We start from the raw sequence: 14,198 nt of genomic DNA, 5'->3' as shown, positions 1-14,198 counted from the left end.
AGAAAGCACAGCGAGATCGTACGATCTGGCTGAGCCGGAATAAAACGGAAACTTGCTCTTAGAGAAATGTATGTGTTTTATTTCAAAACAATCAGTTTTACACCCCCCCACCAGTCACTTTTTAAATCTCCGCCGTGGCCCCTGCGGAGGGTTGGACCAGGTGCACGCCAACTGCCGACCTCTGCGCTGCTGCTGCGGCTGAGTAAACGGAGCAGTGGGCGGAGGAACTCTGGGAGCTGCGGCAGCGGCCGTGGAGTGTCTGTGCTGCTGCCGCTGATCACGGCGATCCCGCCAGCGGCCGGTGGTATGGGACGACCGGAAGCCAGAGCGATTAAGAGACCCGTGTCTCTTGACCCGCTCAAGTTCCTCTTGAGAGGAACAGCCCTTCCGGACTGATCGGACCCTCCAGTAACTCCCTCTTAAAATCCTCAGGGATGGAGGAGGAGAGCCGAAGCCACATCTGTCGCTGTAGCAAGGTCTGCCAGGCAGCGATGCGGGAGGAGCACACAGCCGACGCCGCACAGAGGTTGAGGATGGTGTCTGCGAGATTGCAGAATTCCTTCACATCCTCCGGAGGCAGCTCCATCTCCCGAGCCTTCTTGGAGATGGCGTAGGCCAGGAAGGCGGTGTTGTTGGTCGCCGCAGCGACCTGAGCGGCACATTGGTGGGAGCAATCAGTCAGTCTGGTCGTGATCTGATCACTGGGGGAGGGGGGCACAGGCCGTTGTCCAACGCGCCGGGCCGACCTAACCCCAAAAACTGCCGACAGACTGGGCTCCAGAGCAGGAACTGGGGGAAACCCCTGATCCGTCAGGGACTCCACCCTCGTGATGGGTGTGAAGGTGGAGACCGGTGCCTTTAGCTGAAGCGGCTCTGCCGCTGCTCCCGACAGGTAAGCAGTTACCGCAGGAAAACGGGGCCAAACCGGATCTCGGCGAGTTGAATGAGCTGGGGCAAATTTTCCCGCCAGGTCATCAGTCGGGAGCTGGGCTAAAGGCGCGGGAACAGGGACACCTTTAGCCTCAGCTACTTTAGTAATGATGTCCGGCAGCGTGCTAACAAGTGCGCCCATCGCCGGAAAGGGGGTGGTCGCCGACATCGGGACTGATTTTGTATCTGCCTCCGCATCCTCCATCCGGAGGAAGGGAGTGGAGATATCAGTCGCTGTCTCTGGGGCGGAATCGTCCGATTCCCGCCCAACACCAAAGATGTCCAATGCCTCATTGAGGGAGCATTGGTCCGCTACGGGGAATTCCCCTTCTAGCAGGGAGAAAATGGCTAGCCGCCATTGCTTCTCTTCCAGAGGCAGACGCCTGCAGGAAGGGCAGGTGGACTGCGGGGTCAAGGCCAGGCTTGCATGATCAGGACCGAGGCAGCCCTCGCAGATGGCATGCAGGTCGTAACTCATGATGTAGCTGGTGTTACAAGCCGGGCAGAGGCGGATAGTGCCGACGCTAGCCATGGTTCTTCTTGAATCAGTGCTCTTAAGCTGTCGCTGAAGAAAAATGGGAGCCATTTGTCCGGTCTCACCGTAATTTATACGGACCGCGGTGGGGCCCACACAGCAGGTGGGCGTGGACTAAAGTTTTCAGTGCTGCGCTGCGTGCGAAGGGATAAACCCACTAGCGATAGCTTTAAAGGGCGAAGCCTATACGAAATAGAACATCATTTTAGATTCTAAGAAGTAACTGAATAGTTTCTTCGGTGGTGCAGTAACAGTTACTAAGTCAGTTACTTTTTGGGAGAACTAGTAACTATAAATAGTTACTTTTTTTAAAGTAACTTTCCCAACACTGTTTAAGACAGTTCAAAGGTCTGCCAACTGACTAGGAGTTGCCACTAGGGGCATGCATACCACTGAGGAGACAGTGCAAACCTTCCAGGAAGGATAAAATTATTTGAAAATGCCAATTATCCTCATCGTGTTTACATGATAATAAATTGATGAAAAAAGAAAACCTTGCATTTGAGATCAATTTCCTATCTTTATTAATGCAGGCTACATGAGAGACACAGTCAAAAGACTTCACATGTCCTCCCATACTTTTTTTCCTGTCCACCCTAGTTAAGGTGGGACTGAACTTTCCTTTTGTAATGTTTAATTTCCTCAACTAACCCAATGAGCATCAGTGTTTCCTTCTTTCTACAGGTGGGTTTCCTCTTAGAAACATGGCTGCAGTGATGACATTATCAGATTCAGAGCACCACTCAGTTAACCTCCACCTGTTTTACATTTATCACCAAGAAATGGTTGAAACAAATAGGAAACTGTCTTTAATTTACTACATGAATAAATTGGATTATTTTAAACATTCTTCATACAAAAAACAAATAAAATGTTATTGTGTTAACCGTGACCTTGTCTTAAGAATATCCTGAGAGAAATACAAGATAAAGTTGTGAAAATAAGTAAGAAATCTGATTGAGTGATTGGTCCTTGCCGGGGGTTTTCTAAATACGTCATCCAGGATCAGCTTTGAGGCACGGCAACATGTTGTAAATCAGCTCTGACACTGATGCTTCAGATTTGGTCCGACATTTCGCTTAATGTGAGACTCTGACGTATGATAACACACTTAAGCACGGCTTTGAGATTTTTTTTACGATTAGGTTTATTCTTAAGAGTGTTTCAAAGAAGTCTGAGAAAAACAGGCTCTGGTCTTTAACTAAATTCAATTCAATCTTTACTGTTTCTAAATGATAACACACTGCTTGAGGATTTATGACCCAACGTGTTTAAAAGAGAAAAAAAAAAAAATCACTGAGTTATTTTGTCTCTCCGTCACTCTATAAACACCACTAAGTTATCACCTGTAACTGGTATTCCAGAACTGGAATCTCTTCTGTGTCATTTGGTCCAAACTGTTTTCTTGTGGCTGAGAACCGAATAGCCACAGTAATAGCAAGCTTCAAGTTGATAAGGGCCATTCTAGTGATGTAAATCCGACCTCCTGAAAGGGCCCCCAAAGATGCTCCAAAACGCTTAATAGGGTCCTACAGGAAGGAAAGAGTAAGTCAAAAAAGGTAAAAGAAATGGGTTATTTAACAACAAAGTTGTATAACCCAGATGTCTAGAGCTACATATAAATGAGTTCATTCACTCTGTGAAGTTCAGCAATATACGGCTAATCTGCTGTCCAAAAGAAAAACAATTCAAATTGCTGAAAAATGAAAAAGGCGTTTTAAAATCATACAGAAATACAGATGACTGGGTGCTCAGGTACACACAGTCCGAGTTTGAGATTTACAACAAAGTATGATATGATGTGATACACTTTAATGTCCTCTTGGGGGACATACTGCCTTATGCTTTGAAGTGAAAAATATGAATATTGTACATGACACAAAATGTATACCCGTGATAGCATACAGAGTCAACAAGCTCATTTCCTCAAGGTGAATTGTCTAAGTGATGGAAGAGGACACACACTCATTTTGAAGCAGTTTAGTTTCCAGTGGCATAAAATGACTAAAAGGATGGTGGCTGTTTGAAACATTAAGAATCATTTGTCCAAAAGGTTATCAATTTTTAAATCATTCTTTTTAAATATTAGTAGTTTTAGTTAAGTGTAACTAGCCTAGTTAGACTTATTGACTGAAATATTTAACAAAACATTGTATATTCTAACTTTATTTTTAACTCTGTTAATAATTAATTGTTAACTGTAATTATTAAGAGTTGCTGATAGTTAAACCAATCACTGTCGCTGATTTGTTAGTCTGACTGAAAATTAATAATTTTATTTATTGGGGCCTGCCATAGCAATGCATAGGAATGAATGGAGTCAGGGGCGGAAGGAATCCTCAAAATTCATTGTTTTTGAGGCTCTGCTGTATCGCCATACTTTCACCTAGAAACACAGTTTGACTTTCAGTTTGTTGAAAAATCCGCCGGCTCTTCAGAAATGAAAACGGTTTGTTGATAACTGCTACGGTTTCTCTAAAATTAGACTCCAAGCGACACAAAGTTTGCGAGAAAATCACACTAACAGTGGAGATGGCAGTTACTAGAGTGTAGAAAGAGGGGATTTTTTCAGGAAAAATTATTTTTAACTGGCACTCACGGCCACAAATTTCACTCTAAAGTCACCATTTTTGGTCAGTTTGTAGGGCCGGGCCTCTGCTTTCACACAATAACTTCAAAATTGTTCTAGGTCTCACAGTTTTTTGTCAAAACCCCCTCGATCGCCAAGAGTCAGTAGATTTCTGTAGGCCTTTTCCATGTATTTTCAATGACAGTTTGACCAGTAATCCATGAGTGACACCATTTCTTTCCATCCTCCTATTTTATACTGTGAATGACATAGAGCTATGAAAATCTCCATGATTGGGAACGAGGGATGGCTTTCACCAACAGTTAAAACATTTTTCAAATACCATGTACGGTTTCCCAGATATTAGACTTTGTTCAGGAGCATGTTCAAGCATTTTAACTCGTTGATTCAGATGATTAGGTTCATAGCTCGTTTAGAGACCCTTTTAATGATATGCTAATTTTGTGAGATAGGAATTTTGGGTTTTCATGAGCTGTATGCCAAAATCATCCGTATTAAGACAATAAAAGACCTGAAATATTTCAGTTAGTGTGCAATGAATCTAAAATATATGAATGTTAAATTTTCATCATGACATTATGGAAAATAATGAACTTTATCACAATATGCTAATTTTTTGAGAAGGACCTGTAAATCAGCCAAGCTCCCTTGTGGCATCTATACCATGGCCAAAAGTTGACCTTTATTGCTTTATGGTCCCTACAGCCAGCTTTTTACTGCTTGCAGCTGTTGAAAACTTTCTAACCTCTGTTTCACCCATGTGCCATTCTGACCCCTGCTGTGATCTGTCATCTCTCCTCAAGGCTCACTCATGTTAAATCTCAGTTTAATGTTCTCACATGCAAACTAAACTAATAACATGAAAGTACATGATTTTAATTCTCAACAATACCTATAAAAGTACCAAATTCATCCCTAATTACACCAGCACACCAACCCTGATCTATTAATACATGACAGAATGGACCCAATCTTTTGATGTTGTTTACATCAAATTCTGACCCTATCATCTGAATAATACAGCTGAAATTTAGACCTAATGGACCAGGCAACGTGTTTCTAATCTGTTATTGTGCAAGTTTGATGAGTCTTTGTGAATAGTAGCCTCAGTTTCCTGTTCTTCAATTCACTATTTGACTTTGTATATTTTTTTGCTCTTCGCTCCTTATATATTTTTACTCTATTGTTATATTTAGCTTTTTATTGTTATCCTTAGATTTTGTTTATTGGGCTTCTTAAACCAGGATCAAATTTCGTACCATAAACATGTAACTGTGAGCTGGTATGACAATAAATGAAACATCGTATCATCGTATCTAGATAATGACTAAATGCACTGAGTTGTTGCCAAATGATTGACTAATTCCCTCTTTGTGTTAAAAAGCAATTCAACAGGTATACAAATAAATACCTTAAATGATGTCACATAGTGTCCATCAGGGGTCACATCCCCTGTCCGGTTGAGTAGGTTTTCCCTTGGAATTCTGACATTGTGAAACATTGCAAACCTATTGTCAAAAAGACAGAAAGAGTAACACATTGGTCTCTTTTATTAGAAACAAAGCAATGGATCATAAATTGAATAAAAAGGTTTGTAATGCTTTCATGTTTTTTACTTTGTCACAGTACTTTAATTGATAAGATTCTGAGTAATATTATATTATTATATTATACACCCATATATCTAACATCTGGACATTTGTCAGCATTAAACATGAGGTTCAGTTTGTACACAGTCAAAAAAACCTGATCCACCAACCTTTCTAAAAGTCTAGAGCTAATTTATTCTAATCTGAAGTAAGATGTTGGTTTTAAAAATAATTTTGTAAAAACAATTAGTCCTGACAAACCTATGCATAGATCAATGATTTGCAAAGAATATTGATGTCCATAACTTCAGCTACCTACCCATTATCCAGTCCATTCTGGCCTAGTTTTCTCCCCATGTCTCCAACTAGTACACCGGGTAAAGTCAGAAGGGTTTTGGGGTCTCTTATCTGCAGAACATGGGTTTTAAATTAGTCATTACTATAATCAGATTATCTCATCTTTCCAGAAAGATTAGAATTTTTAAAGCATGAAAACAATGCAATACTAAACATGCATACCCTATGCTAATAAGAGAGCCCCTGATAACAAAGCCTTCAATGGAATATAGTTTGTGTTTTTTGTTTCAAACATCCTATGAGGTTGGTTTAAATACAAGCAAACTAAGATCAAGTCTAAATCAATCCAAGTAAGTGGATCTTCACTAGATTTTAGTTGATTCCTAGTGTACCTAAATTTAACACAAATGCATTTACTTTAAAGCTGCAGTAGGGAGTTCTGAGAAAACTGTGGACTGAAAGTTTGAACAAGCACACCTTACAGGTTCCCCCCTTGCTCTCTGCTGTGCTACAGTCTCTCTCCACAGCGGACCCTGAACGAACAGGCTACTGAGCAGGGCCATCGATAACGGCGGATAAACAGCTATAACACATTCACTGGTAGGGACCAAACATCAACGATATGCTTTACATAGCCTCCCCATACTTTGACTACAAACTTGATCATTATTAGCACAGCTGCAGCACCCCGGCAATCTTGAATGACCGCATGTGCTGTGCGGGGGAGGGCTATGAGTAGTGTGTACACAAGCTTGATTGACACTGCTAAGACATTCAGTGACAAATACAGAAAATAAAGGTTTCTGATCCCTAAATGAATGCCAGCGGACATTAAGCAGACTTATTGGCTGAGGAATTTTCTAGTTCTTGATCTGATTAAACCATAAAGTCTTCCAGATATTGCAGCCCATGCAGACCATTCTTGCATTTTTACAAAACATTTTCACGTGCTTCATTCCTCCAAAGGGCAGTCAAGGAGAGAAAGTCATTTTCTTCACTGCTGAACAATGAAATCTAACAAAGACTCAGCCTTTACCTGGTAGTTTTAGCTGTAACCTCCTATATATGTCAATGCATTAGAAAACACCATTTTTAGAGATGTAGCCATGTGTTCTCACGTTTAACAACTTATTGCCTTTCATCTTTGATTACAAACACTTTGTTACATGATCAGAGTCTTACCGGAACAATGAAAGAGTGCAGACCATGGCAAACCTGGTCAGCTGTGTAGAGCTGGGCAAATACTACAGCGTGGGTGGCGGTCTTTCCCATGTTTCCAACCCAGAACTTTGCAGCCTCAAAGTCTGGAGAATTGATGACAAACTCCTACAGCACAGGGTTAAATAAAAAGGGCTAAACACAAACTATTCAGTGGAAGTTGCCTTGTATTTATGACATTTTTGCAACAGATCTCCACAAGAACTATTGCTTTATGACATAGTGATCCATTCTGCTAGAAGGTATACAGTGTTTAACTATTATTTTCCAGCATTCCACCAGCAGTTCCACACTTGCCCTCATCTTGTAGGATTTCCATTAAGCCCAGGCAGGAAAAAAACAAACATTTCAACTTAAAACAGGCAGTTAATCTCCCCTGTGAACCATTTCCAAACATTTTTGCCCAACGTTCGATCATGGGAGCATGCAGAGGATCGTTATTCTCCTTTAATAAGTGGTTTGTCAGGCGCTGGGAACTGCAGCGTTGCCCTGTTGAAAGACTCATCACTGTCATCACTGCACAGATGAGGACCCTGCGTCTAGGAGGGTTGCCTGCTGCAACATTTCCACATAACCAGCTGCCATTTGACACCCTGCACGATCTAAAGCTGCATTACTCCACTGAAGAAAAAAGCTGGAGCCTTCTCCAATGTGCTGCATAGAAAACTCAGGAACGGAGGTGTCGGTCACAGAAGAAGCAAAAACTCCATCACTGTCTCCCAAAAATAAGATTTTCTTGAGTAGGATTTTTTAGACATCCTAGCCAGACAGAACAAATTGCTGTCTTTATTTAGTAAATGATTTATTTGAAAAATGACTGATGTGTTTTTCTAAAAAAAGATTCCAGGACTTTTAATTAGGTGTCCAGAGTAAGAATAAAAAAAAATCCAAAAAAAGTAGACTGGCTGTTGAAATAATGAGCATGTGTATTTTTAACCCCAAATATATGTTTTCATTTCATTAGCAGTAACAAATACAGGATAAAGGATTCTATTCCATAGCTTTTTCTCTACGGAGCTGCATATTCCCTCTACTTGTTTGGAAAAACAACAAAGAATGCTTGGTAACGACAATTTCGAAATGTTATACAGTCAATGTCGTCTGCAACGAAAAGAAACCTCACACATTGAAAAAAGTGCTGTGGTTGAGTAAGCTTACCTGAGAGGAAGGGTCATATGTGGCTGTGGTCCTCATGGCTCGTGTGTTGCTACCGTGGCTCAGCTCCGTAAGCGCAAAGCACCCAAATATCTGAGAAGAGACGAGCACCAACAAATCACTATTCCGAAATAGCTGCCACTCTGCATGCAATGAAGCACACATTATAGGACAGCGTGAAGAAAAATATGTAAAAATAATAGGCTAGTTTGCATTTTGAAGTTGTCACTTACCGCCATGTCTTCAGTGTCGGTAACATATTTGCCATGTCTACTTGATCCTGAACTGACAATGGTTCCTCCAAACATCTGAAACAAAATGTTCAAGACTTACTCATTAAACAAGGACAAGAGAAAAACACATATTAGAGTCTACAGAAATGATAAAACCTCGCAAAATGTAATGAAACATAGAACAACTACTATTTGTAATACTATTCAAGAATTAGGAACATTAACTCCTGTTTCATTAATGCCCTGCAAGGATAAACATCATTAGAAGTGGGTTTTTTCACCTTAGAGGAAATCTATGGGCCGGCCCAGTTTCAGTCAACCTGTTTGTTTATTGAACTACTTTGACCCCTAGTATTAAAGGGCACGTATGGCATCTAACAAACACCAACCAACCATTTTCAACGATCTTTTATTTATGGCACAAACTGCTATTCAGACCTTTTCAAGTTATATGCTAAATATTTAAGCTTTAGGCAATAAATTAGAACGACAACCCACCCCACTGTACTAAAGGCGATTAAAATGGAATTCAGCTAAATAGGTGTTATGTAACTTTTCAAATGATCTTTCTAAAGTAATTGAAAATATACTTAAATATCAGCCTTCAAATGTGAAGATGGTCAGGAACTTAATCTCTTTTCTCTTCCTTACTATTCAGTTCCTTGTAAAAGTATTTATCTGTCACATCATGACCACTAACTTCAGTGTATTTAATCAGGATTTTAGGTTCTGAACCACGACTTCACCTTTATCACATCAGATTTCAGATTTGATGTCCTAAAAGGCCAGATTTGTGGATTGCTTGACTAATAGCTGTCCTGTTGACAGACTCTTGCATCTGAACTGTGGCTCTCTGCAGCCCCTTCAGACTTCCCATGAGCCTCTTGGCTACTTCTCTGAATGCTCTCCTCTTTCCATTATCATGTGATGGATTGAACAGAGCTGTGTGAGATATTCAAGATTGGAATAAAATAAAATAATTCAAAATGTTTATGATTTAATGTATTAAGGGGAATTAATGCATAAATAGCTAAACATTTTAATAAGAGTAAATATTTCAAAGCAGACAAATTATATTTCAAGCGTAAAATCATCATCTTACCCCTTCGTTGAGACCATGCTTGGCAACCATCGCACAGTCATACATGCCGAGACAGTCATTCAGGAAAACAGCCTTCCATGGATTTGCCATCATGTCTTCTTTGGTCAGGAAGTTGTAACGAAAGAGCTGCTTCACCCTACATATTTTCAGTTAGATTTTTCTTCAGGTGCCATTTTTAGTCAAAGATGCTGGACCAAACTTTACAGGTACTGGCTCAGTTTTATTGCGGAGCATGTATTATTTTATAATGGTCAAAATCATTTAAATGAGTTACTGATACCTCAGGAAATTGAGTTCTCTCTTTTTCTCAACAGAAATGTCCTCTCCAGGCTGACGGGCAAACAGAGGATCATTTTCCAGAGTCTTGAACACGTGTTGCTGTACCAGGGAGAAGATGAGAAAAAACATGGAGCATGTTGTGAAACGCGTACATAAAACAGAACACACTGTTCTTTTCTAGTACTTCAAATCTAAATTGTTGGTGTTTCATGACATTTTTATGTCATTCTTTAATTTATTTGTGTTAATAATTTAATTATTTGTTGAGCCAAACTTTACTCACTCTTAACTCAGCCTATGTGAAAAGCATGAAATCAAAACTAATTATACCTTTTTGTTAGAGACAATGTACTAAATACAACTTCAGATCGAACCACAAAATATTAATTATACTCTGAATTCTTAGTATTTAGAAGATTGTAAAAATTAACCTTGCTGGAGAGATAACTGAGGTACCCTACAGGCACTTTAAACTGAAATATACCGTTAAATTTCATAAAACAAAAATGGCATCTGTGGAGATATATTATGTGTGTGCATCATTATTATTATGTTCATAACCAGTGTGGGAAATAAAATGTATAACCTGTGTTAGTATAAGACATTGTGTAGCCTGCAGAATTGTTATTGCACAAACTTGGCCTTGAGTGTGATGAAGCAGAAAAATACTGAGAACTGTAGGAGTGTGTGAAAAGTAGAGACTGACTTACTCCCTGCTTATATCAGTAGATACGAGTGCACCTGGTGGACAATGACTGTCTAAATATGGTAAACAGTTTTTTCTCACTGTTTACAGTGAGAAAAAACTGTAAACAGGGTGCTGCCCATTTTAATGTGTGTTTTAATAAAAGCAATGTGCCCAGTGAGAAGCTCCGAAGTCGTCTCGGTGTGTGTCCTGATCACATGAGAGCTTCCCCTGGTCCAGGTACTTTAATTACATACAGCTGTCTCCGTGTGATTTATTCTAATGTGTTGTGAATTCCTCCAAGTTACGGTGAATAAACGAACGCGCAGAAGGCCTCTTTAAAGAGGAACTTCAACAATTTGGTGACCCCGACGTGGACAACAAGAGAGTGTGACAGACGGAAACTTCTGACACCGGGCGCCCACGAAAAACCAGGTAGGCAGAGCCTATTGTATTAAATTCTGCCGATTGAATTTATATATAGGCTAAATTAACCAGGGTGTCAGTTGATTCTGAATGTCATTTTACTCTGCAAAACTGTAAAAGAGTGTGTGTTAACTGGACGTGTTAAAATGGAGTCAGATACGAAAAGATGAAAAAGGTTAAAGTCCTTAAAAAAGGTGATATTGCTGGGTGTGGCGTCCCAACGTATTGATTGACGAATCACTAAGATAAAGCTGGGTTTAAGTCCTGTGTTTTTGGCAAAACACAAAGTATTGACAGGTTAAAGTCCTGTGAGAACTTCATCTGGATTTTTAAACAGGTGACTGCTTCATTCAAATCTATGAAGGGTTAAGAGTCCCATCTAGTGGTCACACGGAGGAATTACACAAGCGACTGGGAGTGCAGTCGAAGTTAAATCATTGGACACTCGTTCTGAATTAAAAATGCGGTTGGATTTTTGATTATTTGAGGGAAAATGAAATGCATTTATTGAATATAGGGTGAAGTGGATTGTAGTGGATTGTTTCTGCATATTTGTGCATATTTCCTGTGTCTGTCACAGACAGTTGTGCTGAATTGAGGCTGTACGAGCTGGAATGTGTGTGTGCGACTGACGCTGGATGATTATTTGGGATAAAATAAAAAACAAAGTACTACATATAAATATCTGTGGTGCGGATTATACAAGAAATGTGAATGTTAAGTGTTTTTGCTGATATTAAACGGGAATGACTGTGACAAGCGCTGACTTACTGATTGTATGTGTGTGTGTATCTGGGTGACGCCCGCACAGAGCGGGCTTGCCATGGCTGTTTATGAAATGCACTGTATTGTCCGGTAACCTGGCGTGTTGACAAGGACAAGACAGTGATAAGCGGATTTTATATGCATATTGTGAAGCGTTAATTGAACATTTATTTCACAGGATTTTAAACAACATGTAAGAGGAATTTTTTGAAAAACCAGGATGGTTAGACTTAAACACACAAGTAACTAACATGCAAGCACTGGTTCTCCAAACGCCAGGTAAGGAGGAAGCTGATAAGATTAAAAATAAGATCGAAAAAAAGGTAAGACAAACAATGAAGGCGGATGGAATTAATTTGACGGACAAGTAAAATTTAGGTGATTGGTTTAGAAAGAAACTGAACACAGCGAAGACAAACAGACAGCAAGCACAAAGTAAGTTGAATGAAGCTACTGTTTGGTCCAAAGGTAAGTACCGGATAAACGTAGATAAATTGGAAAAAGAAGAGCGCTTCTGGGGAGATATACTTTTGATTTACCAAGGAAGAATTCACACAATGCAGCGGAAAAAACCTGGAAAAGGAGACAAGAAGGAGGGGTCAAAATCAGCTCAGGGGATGGGCGCAGACACACCTCCCCCGTATGCACTCTCCTCCAAGTACAGCTAACTCACTGGTGCACTGGTGCAGGCACAGCATACCACAGGAAGATGGAGAAGACAGAGCAGATCCGCAGCACAACCATCCTGAGGACGGACCCCCAATACACAGTCAGACAGTTGGACAGTTAAGGGAACATTTACCCCGCAAAGCTGCAGCTAAACCAGAAGGCTTTAGTTATGCCCCAAAAACCAATTATCCCCTTTTACAGCAACAAGGCTCTGGAGCCCCCTGTAGGTATAAACCTTTCTCTCTGGGCGACATTACGGCTCTCTGTGACAAGTTGCCCCCCATAACTGAAGGAGCAGCAGTGTGGCTCCAGACTTTAGACACCCTGACGGCAGGCACCACACTAGCACTGGGAGATTATAGAGCAGTGGCAGGACAGTGCATGCCACACCACACATGTAGAGAGATTGAGACTGCTGCTTACACCTCAGGAGCCCCGGATTCTGACCTCTTCACCCAGCATGTCCACTGGCTAGGTGATGCATTGAGAACAGCATACCCTGTAACCAGGGGACACACCATTCCTAAGTTTGAATGGGACCCTAAAATTAACCCCAGGGAATAACTGGACCAGTGCAAATCCATGTGGCAAACTCAGACAGGAACTAACCCAGCTAATGAGGGGGCACAACGAGACTGGTTCAGAGATGCTGTCCTTAAGGGACTGCCCCAACAGGTGAAGGCCAGTATGGACGACAATCCTGACATGCTTGGAGCGGACACTGGAACTTGGGATCGCCATCTGATTCACCACCTGTCCAAAATAAGAGAGGACCATAAGAAAGATGAGGAGGAACTTAAGACCCTGCAGACCCAATTGCTAAAAATGCAGTTAGCCGAAGCAAAGCAGAAAGCAGGAGAAAAGAAGAAAGACAACAAAACTCCCAAAATAATGTATGAAGGTGGGGTGTCTCAGGTCCCCCAGACTCCTCCCTTTCCTGACCATCAGGACACGATTGCACCGAGGTCTGCAACCTCTGGTCCTTATCATGCCCAACCAGGCCGTTCAGGGACAGAGGCGGGCCAAGGGGCCGTGGATTCCGTGGAGGACCACCGAGGCGATGGGGGCTGCTGATGTTTGCTACTACTGTGAGGAGCAGGGTCATTGGAGCCGAGAATGTCCGTACAACCTTGAGGCATATGGGCGTGGGTATGGACCCAGAGGAGGCCCAGGGCGACGTCCGTATCGAGGACGGGGTGGTCCACCACGTGGAGGTCAACAGCAGCAACCTTGACTTCAGCTGCCAGCCTGGGATGAACCCAGCTTTGGGCCAGACCACTACTGAGGGCCCCCACAGAACCCCCCGGACAGAGGACTCCTTATTGTCCGTGACAGTGTATGGACAAACTCTTCCTTTTTTGGTGGACACTGGGGCCACATGTTCAACTATTCAACGAGTCCCTCCTACCACCCTCTCCACAAGGACTACCACTGTCATGGGGATTTCTGGGGCTAAACAGTTCCTACCTTACACCAAACCCCTAAAAACCGAGATAGGGGGACAGACTTTGAACCACAGCTATTTGGTATCAGCGGACACCCCTGTCAACTTATTGGGCAGAGACATGTTGACTAAAATGGGAGCCACCATTTTATGTGGACCTGATGGACTGTCTGTGCATTTGCCCAATGGAACTCAATTAGCCTGTGGCAACAATTCCCGCCTCTCTCATGGACAGTATCTCATACAACCCCTGGCTGACCCTATGGCTGACATATATTGGG

General features: G+C 41.7%; 1 protein-coding gene across 1 annotated transcript in view; it reads right to left on the bottom strand.

Annotated features, from left to right (window-relative positions):
- acox3 (acyl-CoA oxidase 3, pristanoyl) overlaps nucleotides 1-14,198 on the bottom strand; it is a 39,397-nt gene that overhangs the window by 16,147 nt on the left and 9,052 nt on the right. Inside the window, exons 3-10 of the mRNA XM_047386724.1 lie at nucleotides 9,930-10,027; nucleotides 9,650-9,785; nucleotides 8,548-8,622; nucleotides 8,318-8,407; nucleotides 7,124-7,267; nucleotides 5,964-6,052; nucleotides 5,467-5,563; nucleotides 2,812-2,994 (exon numbers count right to left, since the gene is read on the bottom strand). Of these exons, the coding sequence (XP_047242680.1) occupies nucleotides 2,812-2,994; nucleotides 5,467-5,563; nucleotides 5,964-6,052; nucleotides 7,124-7,267; nucleotides 8,318-8,407; nucleotides 8,548-8,622; nucleotides 9,650-9,785; nucleotides 9,930-10,027 (912 nt within the window). The remainder of the gene's footprint in view (nucleotides 1-2,811; nucleotides 2,995-5,466; nucleotides 5,564-5,963; nucleotides 6,053-7,123; nucleotides 7,268-8,317; nucleotides 8,408-8,547; nucleotides 8,623-9,649; nucleotides 9,786-9,929; nucleotides 10,028-14,198) is intronic.

This window comes from Girardinichthys multiradiatus, chromosome 14, assembly GCF_021462225.1.
Source record: "Girardinichthys multiradiatus isolate DD_20200921_A chromosome 14, DD_fGirMul_XY1, whole genome shotgun sequence".
Lineage (NCBI taxonomy): Eukaryota > Metazoa > Chordata > Actinopteri > Cyprinodontiformes > Goodeidae > Girardinichthys > Girardinichthys multiradiatus.
Note: the sequence above shows the minus strand (reverse complement) of the source record. Positions and strands in the feature narration are given on the sequence as shown.